Consider the following 24,795-nt stretch of genomic DNA (forward strand, 5'->3'; position numbering starts at 1 on the left):
GGTTTTTAGGGAAGGTGTTAGGCGATGTCGACATGTAAAATAAAGGTACTGGGAGTATATTATTAAGTGCCATAGCTACCTGGCCTTGACCTGTCGCGTAGTATTTGAGTAAAAACCTAATAAACAGCAATCTACATTCTAAACGACCAATCTCATTCAGTCAAGCGGTTATACAGAGTTCGTGCCTGTGCAGCTAAAATGGCAATTTTCAATTCCAACAGTCAAAATTAGGGGTACTAATCTCATATTGTTTCTCAGATGTTCAGGGTTATTTTCTTCAAGTGGTAGTGGGCAAATGACCGGTTATAGTGGCCAATCTAGCCTTTTTTGTACAAATTGTTGATGGGATAGGGAAAATGGCTATTTTTCAGTGGATCACTGGTCGTCTCGAGTTACAACAGCAAATAACCTTTGACTTAAGTAGGTAGCCTTAGAGACTGAAGCTTACAAAGGGCTGGGGTCATCGTTTTCAAAGACGCGCAGTTTTCGTCTTTTAATCTGGCTAGGGTCTCGGTTCAGTGGTTACGCTTTCGAAGCATATTTGTCTCAACTTGTGTTCCTATAAATCTTGTTCAGTGGTTGAGCCTTCCGTGCATAATTATGAATGCGTTCTATACAATTTGATGACTTGGCATTCATTTTGGACTTTGAAACTGTATATTTTGCCCTTTGATAGGCAGATGTGTAATATAACTCATAATGAAAACTGTTATTCTACCAGTCCGCGATTGGTATTTTTTATGACAGAATGAAATCTAATTACCAGTATTTTCTGGTAATGGACACAAGGCAGTCAAACCGTAATTCCGTTTTCCACAATACCCTAACCATTTTCATCAAAGGGGGCTTCCGTGTCAAGCTTGTAGTATTTTCAATTGGCAATAATTTTCCTTTAGTGTAAAGACAACAGCGCCACTCATCTACAGATTCACTGTCAAGGTGGGTAAATCCGCTTGTTGCTGATCTGGTTTCTCCACTGAAATCATAGTCATGTAAGAAATGGACAGTGGTTACCCTGATGAGGGTGTGTTAGGAATTTTTAAAATGATAGCAGCATTAAAAGTAATTACTGTACCCAGAAAGCAAATGTTAATGCGGTAATAATGACAGAAACTTTACGAAGACAATTTCAATATGAAGTGGCAGTATCACAGGTCGTTTAGTTTTAAAATAATTTGCGTTTTCTTCGCCCCTTAGAGACCGTTATGTCCCTTGTGACCCCTTCTAATCTCTCCTTTAGTAAATTGATGCCCCTTAACCCTTCCCGCGCCCTGCAAGTGAAATCTAGACACCCATTTCTTTAATCAGTATGTTTGCAAGTCAGTGTCCAAGCTTTCCCTGATAAACTGTCCACCTCGATTACTCGTTCCACCCGATGTAAATTGTACCTTTAATATGACCGCTTTCCTAATGTCAATGATATCTATGTAGACGGATTACTTGTTTGACGGTATACGAATTTCAGGTCTGTAATACCGTCATTGAGTGTGCGACACGTACATAATGTGCAGGTGGTTTGAAATGGCGATGTTATGGAAAAGCAAAGATTTGTGAAGGCATCTACTCCGAGAAATCTTTCAGGTCATAGCTTTGTGATATAGCCAAAACGACCAGGGGGGTAATGTGAGTGACAAGCAGTAGTGCATGACTGCTGTACTATGAACCCATTATTATCAGTCCGGGTTCTGTCTAAATAGAGGGTAGAAGGGAAGAGCCAAAAGTGTACCGTGTGTGTAATGAGGGTTAACATAAGAACCAATCGTGTACTGAATATGTAATTGGGGTTAAAGCTTATGTTGATACGCTTTGAAATCATGTTAAGCTTAGATCGCGTTCTGAGCTGACAGATCCAGCAATCAAGCGCCACTGTTAGCTTACTGGAAGTGTTTCAGCCAGAGTTGTTTTGTGACGTTCTACCGTGTTTTTAATGACTTCTTCGGGAATAGTTTCGTGAGTTTCTTTCCCCTTGACCATGTTCAACAAAGAGTTAGTTGACGCTTGTGGTTCTCTTTTCCTGCTTTTGGTTAACTTTTCTGCGATTTGATCCAGTGTGTGTTTTTTTTTTGTTTTTTTGTTTTTTGTTTTTTTTTGCGCGCGAAGGATCAATCGTACCAGGAAATGCATGGTGATTGGAAAAAGATGCTCCATCGTGATCCGATGGCCGACAAAAACAGCTGACTCATCGTTGCAAAGCTGAAAAATTCTCCATACTAGAGGTGGTAAGGTCAAATTAAACTTTGGCCAAAATAGGCAATCATTGGCGACAGATAACTTCCTGTAAATTTGCAAGGGTCAAATCCATATTTTTAGGGGTGTTACCTATCCAGGAAAACCATCCAATGAAGTAATTTGCGATGTACTAACCAGTTGTGGCGATCAGCATCTCGACCGTACTGAACTATGTGCGTAACCTTCACATCTAAAAGCTACCAAGTGTGAAAAATAAAGGGTGAAATATTACTCAACATTCAGTTCAGGATTCTATTTTTACAACTCAACATCTCTGTCTCTTTCAAATCATACATTTTTATAAAAAAGTAATATAGAAAGTTAAATTGCAAAATTGAATTCAGAACAGTAAAATAGAATGTTGTAATTTTGGCATGAATTTGGACACCATACCAGTTTGCGTAATGAATCTTCCAACGATCACTTATACCATTTGTTGGCTGGCTCAGCCACAAACAGTTGACGTACTGGCTCCTGGCCTTCTGTAGAATTTGTTGCAAGAAAAACATCATTTGGGTAAAAAGGACAAACAAGAAAAATAATGAGAGTGTTAATTTTGAAAGATGGGGCAAATGTCTTTACTTTTTGCCCAATTTTTGATATCGTTGGAAGATCATTTATGTCAACTTAAGAGGGATCTAACGCCTCATCATGGCAGATGAGTTACTTCATTAATTGTCCAAGAAACAATACATTTTGGTACTAAGCGTCCTAGATCCTGACTCAACGTTATCGACATGGTCCCAATATTTCTTTTTGCTCACATTTGGTATACCAATGTAAGGTTATCGTTTAAGCTAAATCAGTTCATTTGCATCCGATTTGTATGTATGTATGTATGTATGTATGTATGTATGTATGTATGTATGTATGTATGTATGTATGTATGTATGTATGTCTGTCTGTCTGTCTGTCTGTCTGTCTGTATGTATGTATGTATGTATGTATGTATGTATGTATGTATGTATGTATGTATGTATGTATGTACGTACGTACGTACGTATGTACGTACGTACGTACACATCAAACACATCTAAACCACAGCACCAACTGTCTTAGTATTTAGTGTACAGGTGCACCTAGGATGGAGAAAAAAAACCACTGCAAATTGCTAAAACTCTGTAACCATAGGTTAGATTGGGTTGAAACTTGGTGTGCAGTTTCCTTCAGGTATTCTAAATTAGGTCTTCAAAATTTGCGATGAAATTTGCATGTTTCTATTTTTGGGGTAATTTTTTCAGTTTTTAGTCAAAAAAATGTTCTTTCTGAAACAAATCATCTGATTATTTGAAAGTTGGTATACATGTTGCTGAGGATGACCTTAGTCAAGTTTATACAAATTGAATTGAAATTTGCATATTTGTAATTTTGGGGCAATATTCCGAATTTTTGGTCATTTTTTTTTAATTCAAAAACTACTAATCTAATAGCTTTGATATTTGATATACAGGTTGATGAAAATCAGTTTTATGAATATTTTGAAGATATCTCCAATTTTCTATTTTTGCTTGAATGTTTTGGTTATTTTTCTCATTTTAAGTAAAATTCTTCTTTTCAGAAACCGCTAGCCCAATTGCTTTCAAATTTGGATTGGATGTTTACCAGGGTGTTACCCTTCTAATTGTTGAAATTACGACAAATTTGGAAATATTACTGTTTTGGGGAATTTTTGTCATTTATGGTCAAAAAATCTTTTAAAAAGTTTTTAAAGCTCCTGGACAGACAACTTGTTCCAAGATTACTTGTGTGATAGCTTTGTAATTTGGTACAAAAGTCCCGAGGATGTTATTAGACAAATTTTCTGCTCAAAGTGTTTGGAAACCCCCAATTATTATATTTTAGGAAATTTTCTCAGTTTGTGACCTTAAATGACCTACACCAACCCAGGATATGTTGTGAGAGAGTTTCGGAGGCTGTGAACATAATTTTGTCATATTTAATACAAATTTGTAGTAAAATTTGATCCAGAAAACAAAGTTGAGGTAAATTTTTTCATTGCGAACCAATTTTTGCAAACTTTTGCATGTAAGACACATAAGAACTGATGAGAAATTAGGATCCAGGATAATTCCAGATGTTGTAATCCCCCCTCCCAACAGTGGAAGGCATTTCACTATCTGTAACTGATTTAAGTGTTGTTTACATTCGAATGATAGCACTCATAGCATTAATTAAAACATCCCCAAGGTTGTAAATACATTTCCTGCCAGCTGGTTTTATGTAAGGGGTGGAACATTTGATATTCAGGAGGGGGTAGGGGCTAGAAGATTGATGAGGTAGCATTACTTTTTACCAGATCCCTTGTACATTTTTCCCACTCCTTATTTTTTCCCCACTCTCCCACCTTTTCTTTTTGTCAAGCTTCTCTGGCTAATTTTTTTGTTGACATTTGCTTTATGTATGTAGGATCTGCTTGTCCCATTGCTATAGAAGTTGATATGCATGTTCCCAAAGACGACCTCCAGTACCTAAGTTGCAGACCTTATTTGCTTTTGTAGTATGTACTGGAGTTAAACTTTCTTCTGCTTCTTCTTTCTTCTTCATCCGTCATTTTTTTGCCGAGGCAGATCTCCAAAACCAATGCGCGCAGCGTTTTCAAACTTGCAAGGCTTCTTGGGACTATAGAGTTTTAGTGCACACAATCCTTGAAATTTCAGTGGGTCATGTGAGCTGGCTGCCATTTTGTATTCAAATATTGTATTCCATCTCATGCGCATTACACTTGACCAATCAGAAATGTTTTCACAAACTTTTCAGGCCATACTTTGTAGATGTCACATACCAAATTTCAATGTCACTGACCTTGTCATTTTGAGAATATTCCTTAAGTGAATTAATTGATTTTTTTGTATACCTCATTAATTATGCACAATCAATATATTTCAGCAACGATAGGTTTCGTTCCTTTTGGATAGTGGTACATACGAACTAAAATTTTTCCTCAAAATTTGGGTGACCTAACTGAGTTTTGACCTTCTTTTATGTTTTTCAGCAACTATTTTAATATATTCGCACCGAATGGCTTACAATTTGGCACATAAATGAAATGTATCTGATTCACCAGAACCTTCTGATGACGTGATTATAATAATGTGTCACATGACCTGTCAGCCATTTTGGATTTCATGATTAAAATTGCAAACATTTCTCCACATCTCATTCTAAGATAGCCAATACTGCTAGATGTATGATTGTTGATATACAGATATAACTACGGGACCCAATGTTTTGCAAAAAATATGAAGTGACCTGAATAGGCTTTGACCTCAAATATACTTATATGCCTATTTATCGATAACCAGAAGGGCCATACCGTTCATATTTGGTAGGATGGTTGACTTTCTGGTAGCAAATAATATGCCTCATTGATTATGTACATATCTAATTTTGGGCTGGCATATAGAGCTACACGTCTGATTTTAGATACACAGAGATAATAGTGGGAGTAATTATTTTTACAAAATGTTACTTGACCTCAATAGCCTTTGACCTCAGCTATACTTGTATGCGCATTTATAGGTACCCGGAAGGGCTATATCATCATATTTGGTAGTATGGTAGACCTTATGGTGTAACATCCTGTGCCTCGTTAATTATGTGAATATCTCATTCTGGGCTAGCCATCAGAGCTAGAGTTCATAGGGACAAGTATTGAAGCAAAGTTTTTTGACAAAATGTCCAGTGACCAGGGTAACCTTTGACATTGATTTCACAAATAAGATTGTAAATCAGTAACCACAAGTGGTATGCCCTTCATAATGGATTCGTTAGTACAGCTTATGATGCCACATCATATGCCTCAATAATTTTCATATATCTTATTCTGCACTTGCAAATTGAGCTAGAGGTCTGAGTTTTGGTACCCAGGGGTAAGTATGGAAGCAAATTATTTTGTTATAATGTCAAAGGAATTAGGATGACCTTTAAAGTCGCACGCTCTATCTAATAATGTCAGATTTCTTTCACACACTTAGATTGCTTGAGCCCCGACATTGCTGCTTGCAGTTATATTTATCTAAATATATTTATTATATAATTCATTACAGGAAATATGACTGCGTATAACGCGGGAGTGTGGTTTCCAGGGAAAGTAAACGTCGGACGGGATATGGAGTGGGTAGGTGGAAATCTATTAGTGAGTGGAAAAGAAGGCGTTGATAAACAAGACGGCAGTGGAGGGACATTGTCTAGACATGACGTCATTCCTACAGTTGACCTGTCAGAGTGGATTCAACGAAACACCAACAAAGAAGACTATGTGATTTTAAAACTGGACGTTGAGGGCGCAGATTATGGCATTGTGCGGAAAATGCTAAGAGATGGTACATTTGCACGGATTGATAAGTAGGCATTGTTTTATCAAAGTCCATTGCCTGTGTCATCGGCACACAGTATTTTATTGCCTATATCAATTGTCTGCCTGTCTTTGTGTCACTGTAAATTAGTCTGTCTGTGGCCCTGTAGCTGTATGTCGGTCTGTCTCCGTTATACCTGCCTTTCTCGCTCTCTCTGCCTTCCAGTCTTTCTCTCAGACAGAGTAGTAAAATGTAACAAACTTATAGTATGCTAATGTATATCAAACTGTACTTTGAGCCGACCAAAGTAACAAGAAATTTGTAATAACGACCAGTCTAACGGCTGCCATTTTTGAAAGCAATTAAAGTTAAAAATGCCAGGCGTCTTTCGCTAAATAATTGATATCGTAACATTGTGTACATATCTTTATCCTGTGTCAGATTTTATTGGAAACATCATGCTTGGCAGCCATTAGGTGAAATTTCTGAAGAAAAGAAAAAAATCATGAACGCTTTAGCAAAGGAATTAACAGACATTTTCACATGGTCAGGAGAGACAAAGCAATTCGAAGACTTTGACGTGGTTAACTTACCAACGGTAAGTAGTAGAAGTTCTCTATTTTCATTTCAAAGTAATCTATACAATACTTCCATGGATTTTGCGGACTAAGGTCGTACGGCGGAAGGGTCCGAGCGTGCGACGCCCGTATGCCGTACGCAAAAGCCTTATCAGGGCCGAAAATGCCATATAATATACCTTATAAAATGATAACATTCAGCATCGTTTTGGTGACAAAAATGTGTGTTATATCACAAATTCATCGCCATTCCTGTCAATTTTTCAGAAAAGAAGGCCATGCTTTTTATGAACAAAATAACAGTTAAAAAAGGGCAGTTTTTATCGTTATTAGCTTTGCTTTTATGGTTTCAGTGTTAAAAGAAAAGGTCCTCTCAGACACTGCTCACATCAGACTCAGACACTGCACACATCAGATTTGGTAAAATGCCTCTCTATGGCTTCTCAGGAGATTTAATGTGATGGCTAGCGAGTCTTAACACCCATTAAAGTTTTAGATTTACCGCTTTTTCTTCTTTGATAATAATGATTGACATCAATTTATACACAACAGGTCTGGGTATCTGGTTGTGAACAGAAAGTGTGAAATACGTTCACAGCTCATTCAAAATGTACTGTATTCCAACTTTAAGATTGACACTTTGAAATTCCTATCTTACAACTGACATGTCAAAAATTTCATTAAAACACAGAATGACTGCTTAGAATATAAATATATGTAAAATATGTATATATATATATATATATATACCATACTCTCTGTGCCCAAGTTCAGAGGTTGCCATAAAGCCATGATGGTGATAACCGGGAGGGCACATTGTATACATTTTGTATATATATATATATATATATATATATATATATATATATATATATATATATATATATATATATATATATACATATATATGAAATTTATGTCCACCATTTGTTTTACCGTTGTCGCGCGCGGGGGGGTCACCCTGTTTTCAAAATTTGGAATAGGGGGCTAAAGATAATCCACCCCCACCCCCCCCACCCCCCGCCGAAGAAACTGACCAGACCGTTTTGTACCGATGGAATCAGGAATACTGATTATTGTTTCTAATCCATGCCAAAATTACAGCTTTCTTAGTTACTGTTCTGAATTCAATTTAAATTTCAATTTTTCAACTCAACATTCCGTTCTAAATAGAAAATGAAATGTTCTTGAAAATTGGAATTTTCACTATTACAGCGGCCTCTATCGGCTGTTGTATACGGAGTCTTTCATGAATCCATTCCATTTTACGGCTCAACATTTCTCTCGATTTTCCGTACAACTAAATTCTATGTACGATTTGAAACTCGATTGCTGTGCGGCCGCACATCGATCGCGCCCCAGCCAGTGAGGGTCAACGCCATAGACTCGCTTCGAGCCAACCCATAGGCATTCTTTTCAGTTTTTTACGACACCAACCCTTGTCAAGCTCTCACTTTCATCAAATATATGTATGTCAATGTATGAATAAATTCACCTCTGTGCCCTTTATCAATGACTATCTGCGGCCAATCTCGCAAACTACATAGGCAGATTAGACTGTAAAAATCTGTGTTGTCAACCATTTTTCCGTGAGCCAATGATAATGTCTGAACTGTTGTCCTAGCGTATTCACGCTGAATGTGCTATAGATTGTAGGGATGACCCATTTAATGTCGGTGGGCTGGAGGAAATGGGCATGGTGACAATTTTTATCCATCCTGGTAGCAACTTTTTCCTAAGAGGTTGCTTCAAAGCAATTTTTTCACTAGTAGAGTCAAAACAATTTTTTTTCATAATACAAAATCATTGAATCACAATCGTGTAAAACCCTTAATTATCTTTGATACTTTTTACGGAGCATTTATTTTAATATAAGGGTAAGCCTTATTCACGTGCCACGTGCCGCGAGCAAGATGTAGGTGCATTTTCACTCCAATTTGATTCATTGATTCATTTTCATGAATAGATCAACATCCAGGCTTCAACGCCGCCTTGTAAATGCATGAACTGGGACCAGCGAATGACCAGCGAATTCTGTGCATATGCAGAAAGGGACTCTAGAGAAATTATGGGGAGGGAGGGCCAGTATTTTTCAAAATCACACTGCACGTAAATTTGTAACATTAAAAATTAATCAATCAAAATTCTGTACATTGATTTTGTACCAAAATGTTAAGATTGCTATATTGCAAATATCTAGGTCTATCGTGACTATCAAACTGTTACTGGTATGGACGTAAGCCTATCGACAGGTATCAATCAAAATGTTGCAAACAGGTTTATTTTGTAGGCAAGTCCACAATCCTGCCAACTTGTATCAATCAAAATGTTACCAAAACGCTGTATTTGGCACGCGTGCGAGTAAACCACAGTCCCACCATAACACATAGGCTGCGGGCAGGCCTACCATGAAAGCGATAGGCATACTCGTGTCAGGCCAGGTCAACATTGATTTCGAAACACAATACAGTCTTGGCAAGTCTTGGTGTCCTAATCACGGGCAAAAGACGACTCTCTCTTTATACCTCCATGCGTAAAAAAATGCATTCCAGTTAACCACTGTGAAGCTAACCAGAGACTTTCCTTTCTTGTTCAACGAATTTCAGGCTGGAACCACCGTCCGTGCACAAACGTACATGTGCCTAAGGGCCTACTTTTGCATAACAGTGATAACAGCCTGTCGATTAGATGCATTTTGCAGGATCAGGACTCTGCCTCAGCCGATTTTCAGTGCAGTGGCGTTTCAACGCATAGGGCGATACTATTCGTTAAGGGCAGAAATCAGCACGTGTTGCAATAAAAAGCCACTAAAATTAGAAATGTCATATGGACATTCCCGTAGTGACTTTTCCCCACTCCAGACATGTCACTTATCAGATCTCGGGGGAATACTGTTGTTGCAATTCCAACTGGATTAAGTAAACAAAGATAGAGTGCGTACCGTTAACTTCAGTTATCACATGCTGAGAGCTGGGTACCAGATTTGCATAAATTCAAGGCATGCAAATGGTATTATAATGAGGGACAGCCTCTCTTTGAGATGCAGCCTTGAGAAGCATCATGGCAGCCCTGCCGCCCATAGGATCAGGATCACCTGAAATTTCTTGCTCTATTAATCTGTAATCGTTCCTTTTCAAACAAACAAAAATCATGTATAAGCATTTTGAAGAGTAATGAACCACCATGCTCCTTTAGTCCAGTCAATCTAAGCCAAAAAAGGGGTCAACCTAGGACTAATTGCAACAGAAATTATTTCTTCACCATGCATTTTGGAAAGGTCCTAGAAATAACATACTAAAAGTATAATAAAATCTAAGGGGTGCAACAGTGCCTAATTTGCATAAATGTAAAGGGGGCTCATGGGTATAAAATTGTCGCTGATAGATGAATATGTGGCTAAACATGGTTTTGATACAGGTTTTTTGGCTTATTTGCCTCGTTTTCGGTCTAGGCAATGTTGATGGAAATATTTTGTCGCCATAGAAATATTCCTCATTTGCATAAATCCAATATGGCCGCCACAACACTTCACTTTTCTTTGTTTTTCTCTAATTAATAACTATTTTTAAGCTACTACTGATAGCAATAGAAAAATGTTTTCAATTTGTATTGTAGAGAAGTCCTAGAATAACATACTGAGAGCCTAGTACAATCTAGAATTGTAAACAGTGCCTAATTTGAATAGATGTAAAAAGATTATGGTTACAAACTTGGTGCTGATAGAATATTTCTGCTAAAAATAATTGGCTAAACATGATATGTTATGCAGGTTTTTGGCTTATTTGCCTTGTTATTGGTCTAGGCAATGTTGATATAATATTTCGTCGCCATAGAAATATTCCTCATTTGCATAAATCCAATATGGCCGCCACAACACTTCACTTTTCTTTGTTTTTCTCTAATTAATAACTATTTTTAAGCTACTTCTGACAGCTATAGAATAATTTATTCACTATGTATTTCAAAGAGGTCCTACAAAGGTATACTAAAAGCCTAGTAAAATCTAGAAATGTAAACAATGCCTAATTTGCATAAATGTAAAAAGATTATGGTTACAACTTGGTGCTGAAAGAATTTTTCTACTTAAATATTTGGCTAAACATGATTTATGCAGGTTTTTGGCTTATTTGCCTTGTTTTTGGTTTAGGCAATGTTGATGCAAATATTTTGTCGCCATAGAAATACATTCCTCATTTGCAAAAATCCAATATGGCCGCCACAACACTTAGCTTTTCTTTGCATATCCCTAATTAATAACTATTTTAAGCTACTTCTGACAGCAATAGAATTATTTTTTCTCTGTGTATTTTAGAGAGGTCCTAGAATGACATACTAAAAGTCCAATACAATCTAAGAGGTATAACATTACCTAATTTGTATAGATATAAACGGATAATGGGTGCAATACATTCACTGATAAAAGAAATATGCATATTGAATTGAAAAAAAAACCGCGACATTATGTTCGAGTAATGTATGCATTTATCTTATTTTTGTCCACGCAATATTTTTGAATATGTTTATCGCCCGAGAAATATTTCTAATTTGCATAAATCAAGTATGGCTGCAACTGTGTTTCACTTTTCACTGGATTTCACTTAAAAAATTAAATTTAATCTACACAAAAAGTAGTAAACCGTATGTTTTCACTGTGTATTTCAGGAGTGTCCCAGAACGACAAACAAAATGACTAGTAAATTCTAAGAGAAAGAGGTGAGAGAGTGCATTATCTGAATAAATGTTACACTCAGTCATGAGAACAAAATCGTTGCTATTAATGGATTTCTTAAAAATATATTGAGCAAAATGACATTTTATTCAAGCAATTGGATGACTTAATGTATTTTTTGTGTGTAGGCAATGAATCATATCATTTAAGATTCCTCATATTACATAACTGCAATGTGCCCCTTCTACCACTTTACGTTTCCCTTTCTTTGACCTATAAATGACTATATATAATGTTAAAAAACAAGCAAGATCATTAAAACTATTTCTTTATTGTAAATTTTAGTAGGGTCATGGAAATTACATATCCCAAGTTTAATGAAGTTGTGCATAAGACAGCTAATTTACCCAAATGGTAAATGGGTCATAGATGCTATACAAATCTGTTGTTGATAATATATTTACGAAAGTGATTTAAGAGGCTATGTAAGATCATTTATGTGTTTTTAGTTTAGGCAATGTTTTCAAATATATCTTACAGCAATAAAAAAGTTCTTATTTGCATTAGCCTATTAAATCAACCATGTCATTTCCTTTTTCTAATTGGAACATTAAAAAGTCCAAGGAAAGGTATATTCAAAATTTAATACAATCTACATTGTGCAACAGGGCTAATTGTAAAATATTTTATAGGAAATGCCTACATTCTTCTACATGTAATACTTGAAACTTGAAATGTTATACAATATCGTAAAGAGAGATTGGAATTTTTTACTAAAATTGCTTAATATTTTTTACCTAGTTTTGAACGATTCCTCGTATGCATAAATTCTATATGATGATTAAAATAATTTGCTCTAATTTTTCAAATTGACGTCAACTTATTTTAATTAATTATATTATCAGTAAAATAAGAAGTAACATTAAGAGACACTACTTATTTAAGTTATAATTACTTTAAGTACTTCCTGTCGAAAGATGATCATTTTACAACTTGAATGAACATTTTGCTCATTACAAAAAATTGACATAATTATCTATTTTCTGTGTATTTTAACTCATTGTAATGATTATATACTAATAGGGCATACAGAATGAAAAGCCCTGTGAAACTAAACGATGATTGATTCGTATAGTTCGTTTCAATGATATGTGGAACTTTCTGGCGGATTTTGATTATCTTAATACATACCAAAATGCTAGTCCAAATGCAAAAGCTTTGTACTATGGGGGGCTGAAGAAAATTTGTGTTTCAGCTCTAATGTTTCTTCTATGTTCACCCTTACCGGTATTACTTTAAATGTTGGGAAAATGTAATTAAAGACCAGGTTATGTGGTCACTGGTAAATCAGATATTAGTTTGACTGTGTGCAACTTGCCTGTTAATGCCACGTACAGAAATTTAGGATAATAATGATATAGAAATACAATTATAATGATCATGATGATATAGAGGTACAATTATTATACTATACTGCCAATTATGAAATATGTAATGAGCAAAGCTGTTCCTTAAACAACTGAAAGACATTACGATAATCAAAAGACACTGCATTTCTCAAAATTTTAAATTCTTGAAGACGACAATTGAAAACAGTATAAAGTCATATAATGGACTATAGAGCGAGATTTCCCGTCTGTTCTTACAGTAAACAGCCAAAGCATTAAAGGAAAAACCAAAAAAAATCTGTTAACTGAAACATGATAATCTAAATCAGTCTTGTAAAAGCAAATCTAGATACCTTTCATAATTTTACATGGTCTAGCTGCTTATTGTAATTTTTATAACCGTGAAACAAGAAAACCAAAATGGAAGGGATTTGCATCACAGAAGCTGCCGTTACGAGTTTATCAATTAAAATATCAAATTTTTTACATCAAAATATCATATAATTGGTCATCCTGTATTTTCAAACTTTTGGAAGTCTCACCTCAGATTGGCCAGACTGTCAATTCCTTCAATGATCGATCTTATTGGTAATGATACAAAAGTCTAATAATCTGCAAATGGAAAGTGCATTACATAAACAGCCCCATGAGTGATACTTGCACATCTAAGATCTGATATGATACACTGTACAATTATATCATCCCTGGCTTCACATCTTTTCATTGAGTTGCCCTTCCCCCATTTTATGGGTGCTACAATGAACTGCAGTAGCCTCAATAACCCCGGAAGAAAACAAAATCTAGACTTTCTGTTGTCAACGAAAGGATTCAGGCTGTAAACAAAGGAACAAACCTACAGGAAGATGTGAACAGGGAGAAAAAGGAAGAAATTTATGATATGATAATGACCATCATAACAATTGTCATCACCATCACCATCATGGTGATTCAAATGATGTTCGTATTTATACTAATCAATATTCAATAATGAGAAAGATGATTCACAGGCACAACTTTTAAGTGTGGCGAACCATTTATTAGTAACTGAATATTTCCATCGTCATTGAAAATAGTGACCAAAAGCATGACAAATTCCATCAAAAATTTTACTGCAATCGAACATGTTGTAGGAGAAAATGACTGAACTATTGACAATGGATGTCAAAAAAATTGAACACGTCCAATGATTTTTCATGAATAACCTTAACGTCCTAAAAGAAAGAAGAATATCCAAAGAAAATATTCTGATTACCTTTATTTAAACAGTAATGCTCTGAAACTCTTCTTTATTCATTGCATTTTAGAAAGACCAGAAAATGTCAATGGAAGCTATTGTAGTCATATTGTATTCAATTATGCAAATTAGGCATTTTGTATTAAAATAATTAGCATGCAAATAAGGTCAATCTCATATTTTTTTGGTATGGAATTGATAATTCTTGCAAAACCTTAACAATTTCATAGAGAAAAAATTAGTTTATATATGAGCCTAAACATTAATTTTAATGGAAAATTTAATGGAAAAACTGCGAATATATGCAAATTAGGTAATTTGCATGATATTTATTGTTAGGGACATTTAGAAAATAATTTGTTGAACCTTACTAAATTGTGTTGCAATGAAAAAAGTCACTTGAATTCAGTTTACATGCCCAAAATGTGAGTATAGCAGTCATTTTACAGGCAATATATAGCTAATTTGAATATATGCAAATTTAACCAATTTGCACCCCTTAGATTTTCCTATACTTTTAGTATCTCATTAGTGAGACCTTTCCAAAGGTCATGGTGAAGAAATAATTTCTGTTGCAATTAGTCCTAGGTTAAACCCTAAATTGACTGGACTACTTGTTTGTGCAGTTTTATAGCAATGAAGTGAGCGAAACGGACATTTTATTTTCCCTGTAGCTTTGTTGCCTGGTCCATAGCAACGTCGTAAACATAGGGGGATACGCATCTGTAGATGGATTGGCTAAGAAACAAGGGTAAAAGGCTGTGAACCCAATTCAAACTCTGTATACATATCCATGATTGGTTTTCCCGCGTTCTATATGAATGGGAAGAGTGCAGGACCATGTTAACGCGAACGACGCACTTGTAACTATGCGATGACCTCACCCCAGCGTTCGCTATCTCCACGTATTTGATACCTGGTGTAAGATGTTTAATGCTTTCATAAAGTTACTGTTAATTATCTCGTGTATAAAGATTCTGTATACATTTATTTTGAAATTGTTAGGGTTAATTGTCGATTAAAAATGACGTGTAAACCCGGACGTTGTTTTGCCATATACATAACTACACGGTCCACGTGTGTCGGCGAAGCCACAGATGCTGCACAGACACGCGTGATACTGTGCATGGAGGGACATTACGTACAGATACCCACGTACCCTGTTACTGAAGTGGTACGTCCACAGTCAGTATGTACGTGCTTGTAAATTGGCGGCCATCTAAGTATGATAGGGAGTGGTGAAGTCAGATTTAGAGCAAAGTTTCGACGGCGATTTTTCAGTAACTAGACCTTGGACACCAAAAATAATTGGTTACACAAAGAAATACAGGTCTCGTCTTGGAGAAAATACCCAATTGGGATCGTCAAAGACTTGTTAACGAAAACGACGCAATTTTTAACAGGACCTTGCACTGGCCGCGGTCAAAATAACATCGCGGATTCACGCAAAACTACTCCACAGAAGTTAATTTTTTCCCTCCAGACTATGATAACACTTGTTAGGAATGCATAGAACGGATAACTTGAAAATCGATGGAGCGCTTTAACGAAAATCTGTATTTTCCCACTACGGAGAAAACCGACCAACAGTCACTTGTGAGCGCTGGGTGTGCGTGTTGGTTTGAAGCAAAATCCTCATATTGCATGCAAATTAGGTACCCAGCTCTCAGTGTGATCACGGTAATTACAGGGGAATGTTGATAACAACCAAAGCGGTCTTCCTACATGAATGCTGCAGTAGTATATATAATGTGTATGACTGAGATAATTTTTTTATTTATTCGAAAATAACTACAGGGAGGGGGAATTTCCTTCCCTCTTACGCGTTTGCCTATTGTGCATGCGTGTAAGAGGGAATTCCCCACTGAGTCAGATATAGGTCACTCACGTTCCGAATGGGACTTGCGCAATGCGCTAGCTATGACTCACTGGGTAATCCACTATCAGAACGTGACTGTCGGAACGGCATTCTATTATTGGATGGAAGGGAGATCATTTGTTAGATAGATTCTGACTGTGATGTAAGTAAAAAATTCTGCTCTTCCGCTCCGATGGCAACAGGGGACCGTTCCAAAGGCGATTCTCGTCTTCTGGATGTAAGTATAGATGTGAATTTTATCAATATCTTCTGGCTGTGTTGTGTCCCTTTTCACTATGTTTGGAGTTGCATTAACACTCATCAAAAACCAGGTCGAAGGTATATGGAACTAGTACTACTCCGCTTTCTAACTTCGGACATCGTATGATAAGTGTCTGGCCTGGATCTGCCTCACTTGGATTATGAGCAACCACATGATGAGTTCTTTCTGACTTCGTTCCCTGCGGTATTCGGTTGCTGAAATTCGGTAATAATGATCTATCGTATCCCATTTTCGTGTAATGTATATAGTAACTAAGAAGAAAAAAATTACAGTTAAAAAGAAAATGAATCACATCTTTTCACTTTGTGTAATGTATATAGTAACTCAGAAGAAAAATTCAAAAATAAATCACATCTTCACTTCATGTATTGTATATAGTAACTCAGAAGAAAAAATCACATCTTCACATAAATATTTCATCTGACTGAAAGATAAATCGATTACCTGTGTCGCGAATCAATCGCAGAACCTAATATTCTTGTATATACGTAACCTCCTGGTCATCATTATCAATCTCTTGGAATACGTTTATGAATTCTAGTCGCTTAAAGAAGTTAGTCTTTTGACATTCCTTCACGAAAGCTAATATGTTATGATATAGATTATCATCTTTGAGGCGGACACCTGGATTTGCTCGAAGGATATGTCGATTTACTCGTCGGAGTTTACACCATTCCAATTCAACAGAGAAACCAAACAGGTCTTTATTTTTAGAAAGAAACTTTGTAATATTCTTTTCACCAAACATGCTTGGTCATATATTAATACATAATTTTATTTATTATGACTAATGTTAAACCTGTCAAAAATATCCATAGCTGTTCTCCAACAAATCCGACAACTGATCCTGCTGTTTTTAATAGAAAACTAACAAGGAACCGATTAAACCTGGTATTGCAGCAGCACTTTTTGCGGCCAAGGTTTTTAACCATTCACCAAATTGCTTTACAATTTCTTTCGCTTTTGTGTATACTTTGGGCGGACCTGAACCATTGTTTGCTCCAGTTCCTGCTGCCCGTCCTCCTTTAGTCACAGCTAGGGCAATTGTTGATATTGTCATTCCAAGGGCAGTCAGTATTGCAGCGATTGTAATACCATTTCGTTTAAATAATTCTGTCAGCTTCAGCCTGAGTGACAATTCTGGATCGGAAATTACATCACGAAGAGACCTAGTCGTAGCCAGACTTTCACGTGCCTCACTGATCTTACCATGTTCATATTCAATTCGATCAACAATTTTAGCTTCTCTTGTTATGAGTTCAGCTAGTAGTTTTTCGGCTTTTTCTTTTGCTTGGGTGTGTTCTACAGGAATTTCCTTTAACTGTTTTTCAACTTCTCTTTTCTCTAGCCTTATTTTAACTTTTTCATTGTTAAGCTCGCCAAGACGCATATTCGCAATCCTTAATTCATCATTAATAGCTCTATATTCAGGGTTTAGATCATTCCATTTTTCGATTTTATTTTCAAAAGCTTGTATTTTATGTGCATTGCCGCTAGCATCTTGCCGTAAGAATGTCAGTTCATCTTTGTATATACCCATGTCGTCTGGTGTCATCTTCTCAGCCGGTATTTTATTGTTTTTCACATCTTCAGAATGCAATGTACGTCTCACATATTCAGGCTCTGCGCTAGAGCGACCCCCGAATATTTCTCTCATAAATTCATGTCCTCCTTTTACTCTCATTAATGTGGTGAGCTTATAAAATCCACCTCCTCTATCTTTAGACAGCTTGAGGTTTTTATAATACAGCTTTCCATCCCTAATCTCAGATTCCGTAGCCAATACATTTAGTGCATCCGGATCAGTAATTTCATTATAGTCTAAGAATTGATTAACCATACTTAATTTTTTATCTACTCTAAGTTCAGTCAAACGACTCACCTGCGGGCTATCGCTTGAGCTGGCCTGGAAAGGATCAGCTTCTGCAAGGGCATTATCATCGTCTATAAAGGATGTTTCAGTAATATCAGCATCATCATCATTCAAATTTGCATCATCGAAATCCTGGAGTTCTATATTTTCTTCTCCTGTTGCCATATTGTCTCTCTATATTACTACAATTATTTTTTATCATTCCTTACATATACAGTAAAAAAAATGCACATCTCAGTTGTTGAAAGTGTTGAACAGTTAGCTGACTATATAGAAAGAACTAGCGCTGCATATCGTCGCAGTTATAAATTAATGGGCCGAATTGATATGGCTCTTAATGTGACTAAGGGAATTCTTGTAAGTTCAGCTGTCATAGCAGCAATTCCGACAGTTCCAGTTCTTTTAGCTTTAACTCCTATACCAGGTGTTATTATTGATGTAATACAAGGAAAAACAGGAGTATCAAAAAGGCGAGAGAAATATAAACATTATTACGTTCAATATAAACAGCTGCTTACACAAATACAAGAAAAAGGCGCAACAAAGAAAACTGTGGCCTCAGAACTTATTCAAAACATATTTCATCAGGCACTAGAAATACAAAAACAAGAAGGATTTAGTCCACCGCTAGAAAGATACATGCGATATTACAGATTAAATGGATATGAAAGTTGACTCCGTTAGCCCTATCGGAACGGTTCCGAAGGGGAACTCCGTCCTATCGGCCATGTTTCTGCCAGCCATTCGCCCGTGTCTGGATTGTATAACTGTACACGTTTGATATCATTTGGCGCCATCATGATTTTACTACGCTTTATACTATGGATTTCTCCGGGGCATTTCCGTACAAACTGTACAAAATGTGCCGACTCGGTCTCCTTCCTTCGGAATTTCCCAGTTTCAAACAGATCCTTATAGTCTTCAAAGTTCAAATGTTTTCTAACACAAACATCTTTTATCCCTTTATTTTTTTTTCGTCTCCGAAGTTGGAGTCCGAAAAGCATACACTTTCGAGCATATGCCGACAAAATCAAGAATAGGTTCACCATTCAACTCATCTTTAAATTTACCTATCACCTTTTTATTAATCTTTGGAACTCCCATCCCGTCTTTCATACCACTAGTATCATATATCAACTTCTCACCATTCTGTTCTACATCTTTCCGAACAATGTCATTGAAAGTTATATCAGGAGAAGGAAGAGGTACACTGTAAATAAAACTATCAGTATCTATGTAGGCTAATCGTATTCCAGGGAACTGCTTTCGAAAGTAATTGTAATGCGTCTCATACATAAGCAGCTTAGAAAGTTCAAGCACTGCCGCGCCAATGAAAACTGGCTTTTTATATTCATATTGATCCCTTTTCAGTTCCAGTAGGGCACTGTCGCAGGAATCGCCATACTCTTTACTAGTTACGTTAGTTATATGTTTCATCTTTGGATTATACTTCTGAACCTTTTTACGACCACTCTCGGTACTACGGCCCGAAACAAATTTAAAGTCTCTGTACTTTCGAACGTCTTCTATTGTCTTGCCGAACATTGCATTATTCATCAGCTTATAGAAATTCTTTTCAAAATCTGTCTTTCCCTTTGCCCTCATTTTAGTGTTAAAGTCAATATATTCCGCGAGACACGGTGCCTCTTCGAAGGCAAGCGCCCGATGAATCTTTTTCAGTCGCATTCCCATCCGAAGATAGAATTCAAGCAACTTATAATGTAAGACGTATCTCTCTCTGTCCATTAGACTTGTAATCAGTCGACTGCCCTGCCTCGGAAATTCGTAGTGATGGGGCGCGAGAGGTAGATCAGAATGTTCTTCATGTAATTCGGTAGGGTATTCTAAGTCTACTTCTAGAAAACTTGGTGGAAATCTAGCGTCTAGCGCGGGGTCCCCAATCCAAGCCTGCTCCACCATTCTGAGCAGACCATTCTAACAATTCTTCCATCGTCATCCAATGAAGTCCCCCCATTGGCATTGGTTGACTCATTGCCCATCCGTAAAGATTGTTAGCATCGAGATATTTTATTTCGGTTAACGGTTTCTCCGGATCATAATTCCCGCCAGCTCCGCCAGGCTCTTCTGTGGCATAAGCCGGATGATTTGTCTGTAAATAATGAATATTACACTGACTGATACCACCTCGAATTCCCCTCTGAATGAAATTCATCTGCTCAGCATCTTGAATGAGTTTAAATTTATTACCTGTGTAAAGTAACATAGCATCCCATGTCAAGCCGGGCGCTGACATATAGTGAGCTGGGTCTAACTTATATGCTTCTAAACATGTGTCACGGAAATTTTCGAATATATTCGCAAGAAGGAGAACATCAGTCTGGCAATAGAATTCCATATAATCACGAATCGTCCGACATTCAACTTCGTCCCATACTCGCAATGCATGTTCGTGATCAGACTCAGAAATCCCCTCTTCCGTTAATTCGCTATAAAATTTGTGTCTCGGTGGGAGATCCACTTCTTCCAATCGCTCGGGAGAATCTAAATATTCATACGGGAAGAAACCTTTCGCCCGCTGAATGTCCGGTACAAAAGTGGTACTGCCGTCCATCCATCCTCTGGCACAGTCTTTGCCAACTTCGCGAGCGACCCAGACATCAACTGAGCACTGTCCATAAACTTTATAGAAAAGAAACATTTCTTTTTCTCCCTCTCCCCATCGACAACAATTGAGGCACTAAAAATAAATGTTTTCATAAGACACATATTTCCACCATTGCCCGTCTTAGCTATGATATTTGGCTCTGGTTCGTCAACATCCCTGATTTCATGTATTTTTTGTAAAATAAAAGAACCATCGTATCCCTTGAGGTTGTGAAAGTATATAGGAATGGTTCTTGATGGGTGGCACTTTTCACAATAAAAAGTATCTTTATCCTTCACTATTCGGTATCCGGCTTGATCTCCACATGCAATACAGTCTGGATTGTTGTAATTAGATCTATCTTTCATCGGTTTTATTTTCCAATAATACGATTTCGAATAATTCTCAGCCCTTTTCTTCATATCCTTTAGAAATTCTGTAACACAATCTGTACCTGTGAATATTCTTTTACTAAAAACTTTCGGCCCCCTATCGGAACGGCCTGGCCATCGTTCAATCATAACATACGAAATACAAATTGGAATGTGTCGGCCGGTGCCCCGCTCAATAATTGCCTCAGTATCTGCATACACGATGTAGGGACAGGGAACCTTTTTCCGATGGCCTTCGAATTGACACACTTCCTTAGGAAAAACTGGCTGAGCAGTGTCTGTCCCACAGTACACCTGATGTATTTCTAATTCTTTTGTTGACTTAAAACCCCGCTTACAAACCATACAAATACACTTCCGTCTGCGCTCATTCTTTCGATTACTGTTAGAATTAAGAAGGCGATTTAATTTAGTAATTGGTACATAGTGGCTGCCGTCTTTGCCGACTATCAGTAAGATATTTGCTATTTGATCCCTATCGCCTTCGGAACGAGCTCCATAGCCACTATATAACACAGTTATGCCGGACGGATCGGGATCATTTTCGTAGATCTGAAATACTTGAAGTCTAACCTCTGGATTTTGCAGCTCGAAGTGCTTGAATACAGTCTCATCGGCGGGCGTAGGAAATGGTATTCCATCAAAAGAGTAATCGGCCATAAATTTGTCATACGTCTTCCAGTTCCTCCTTACCTGACCACATTTCTTTTTGCAAAACGCTTCGTCGCCCAACTTTAAACTTGAAATGACGGCATACTGAAAACAATTCTCGCTGCCGAAAGGAAGAATAAGATCGCTCACACAATGCTTATTTTTTAACCATCCGGGAAGTTGGACTCGTTCCGTTCCCGTAGGGGCGCCGGCCCCGAGTAAAACTTCTACTAGAATTACTTCATAAACAGAGTACATCTTTCTTATTTTGGTCATACCTTCGATATCGATCGTTTCGATATCCTCGACTCGCTTGACTTCAGGAAATTCTTTTCGTAAAACTGCCCCGTCGAATGCTTTTCGTAGCGGCGCCTAACGTCAATATTCTCTTCCATAATAATCTTTATAATATATACTATCCTAACAATTTTTAAAAAAGAAAAAATAATTATTCTATGATAGGTCATCAAAATCCACTATAATATTTTTGTCAGCATTTATTTGTTTATATATCTCACCTAATCTTACTAAGTCGACTAGTTCTTCCACGTCTTGAATTTCTGGTTTATAAGGCATGACACAAAATAACCTCTCTATAGTGAAAGAAAGTGATTACGCTTAAATAAGCGCGGTTTAAATGCCAGAATTCTATCTTACTACCTTTTCGGATATTACGAGGCACAAGAGCAGGGTTTTCTCTGGCTGGCACTCGGCTCACTGCTTTAAAACCACAGTCGGTTTCTTGAACTATATCAATACATGTAGCAAAATCGTCTCCTCTTTAAACCAAAATTTAAAATACTTTGTCTGTTTGTCGCTCCCTCACTTCTGATACACTTTAGATGGATTGTAAAATAATACCTGCGGAGCCGTTCCGATAGGATTCTTGGAGTGAGCGGCAGGGCTTGCAGCATAGCTTTTAGCAGTGCTTGCATCAAAACTTTCACCTAAAGTAAGGGATACTATTAAATCGGTAAACTTTTTAAGACTTTGTTGCCAACTGACACACATTTCATCGCATGTAGCAGGATCTTTTGAACCATATTTAGGCCTGATGGGGAAAACCATTTCTAGCTCGCTGTCTACATATATAATAGGATCTACATATTCACCAAATATGAGTTTGCCGTCACTGATTTGGGTATTGTTTTCTCCACTTTCAAGTATTTTTATTGCATCTGAAATAGAAAGGATTGCCATTGTCTTATCGTAATATATCTTTACGAAAAATAATTTAAAAAATTTTTTCTATGATATAGATCACAAAAATGTCATACATATTCATAAATGGGCCAACTGGAAGTGGTAAGAGTTACGATGCAGTAAATTTGGTGGGCGCCACCGACCACATTATTTGTGACTCAAGTATAATTCAACATCTGACTTTTTCTCGAATCCGAGGCGTTTCTGTGGCGTCAGAAGAAAAAAAGATTGTTTCAAAGGCATTTGACGATTTACACAGTTTCATTATCATATTCAAAGATATGCCTTTTGATTATTGCAGGCGGAATATTCTGACTCGAGCCAGACATATGAAGACTAAGACTATGAAATAGCTACCTTAAAAGAATTAGAAAACATTCATAAGCAGTTCAAACAGACTTTCTTAGAAATTTGCAACGACTACAGACTTCCATGTTTGTTAATTAGTCAACCTCTTACGCCTGAAGTTCTCAAGAATATACTTAATCCAACAATTGATACCGAGACAGTCGGGCCAGTAGATTTTCCACGAGCTTTTGACTTTGGAATTGCATGGGGCTCACGCGATAGCGGCAGCCAGGGATTTTTAATAGAGGGTTTCGGCGAGGAGGAACTTGAAAAAGCTTATTATCCACCTAATCAAGAACAACTAGAACAACCTCGAGTCTCACTCAAGAACCTACACAAACTTCTTAATGCTTGTGAATCTGTGCATGCTTACAATGCTCCGTTTGACTTACAGGCACTTGATATGATGCCGAAGGAGCCCTACGGTTCCGAAGGGAGACAAGACTTTGAAGTTACTTGTCTATGGCTCATGTCAGTTGTGTACATTATACTTCAGCCAGAACTTATAGATAAAGCTGAAAAAGGGGGACTCGAAAGAACAGCTCATAACAATATGAGAAGTCGCTTTGAAGATCTTGCAAACTTAATATGTACATCTGGAGTACCACCTCATCCACATACAGCCTGCAAAGATGCAATAAGTGAACATTACTTACGACAATACATGATAAATACTTGGCCAGGTGGTTGGCTTTCGGCTTTCAAGAAATTCGGGCTTGCTCCATGGTACTTATTGAATAACTTTCGTAATTATTTACGTTAGTACTTGACAAGTACCAGCCACAGGAACTACATAAGTACACTCCTTTGGAACCGTTCCGTAGGGCTACGAAGTTCTAATAACATTTTCCTCTGGCTCCCAACTATTGAAACTTTCTGGATAACCTTTCCATTTTATCAGATAATATTTCTTTCCTCTAATTTTTTTCGTCTTCAAAATTCGTTCTACTCTGTACAGCTCGTCGGTGCCAGCACGTTCCGAAAGGGCACTCTGAAGTTCATTGGAATAGAAAGTGCCGAGTATTTCCTCTCCATTCAGATCTTTTATCTTATAAACTGGCGGCGTTCCCAGTCCAGCTGCGTACACCACTTTTGAAACTATGAAAATCTCCTCTGTCCAATTTGGTAAATATCCTTTCCTGAAAGTGGTCTTGTATTTTGTAATTCGGACCCGTTCTCCTGGCTTGAA

At 37.0% G+C, this 24,795-nt stretch overlaps 1 protein-coding gene across 2 annotated transcripts in view; it reads left to right on the forward strand.

The window, feature by feature from the left end:
- Positions 1-24,795, forward strand: part of LOC139127569 (uncharacterized) — a 99,025-nt gene that overhangs the window by 55,732 nt on the left and 18,498 nt on the right. For both annotated transcript variants that reach the window (XM_070693474.1, XM_070693475.1), the window contains 2 exons: positions 6,276-6,573; positions 6,966-7,122. In XM_070693474.1, coding sequence (XP_070549575.1) covers positions 6,276-6,573; positions 6,966-7,122 — 455 coding nt within the window. The remainder of the gene's footprint in view (positions 1-6,275; positions 6,574-6,965; positions 7,123-24,795) is intronic.

This window comes from Ptychodera flava, unplaced genomic scaffold, assembly GCF_041260155.1.
Source record: "Ptychodera flava strain L36383 unplaced genomic scaffold, AS_Pfla_20210202 Scaffold_33__1_contigs__length_2856901_pilon, whole genome shotgun sequence".
In the NCBI taxonomy this organism is placed as follows: Eukaryota; Metazoa; Hemichordata; class Enteropneusta; family Ptychoderidae; genus Ptychodera; species Ptychodera flava.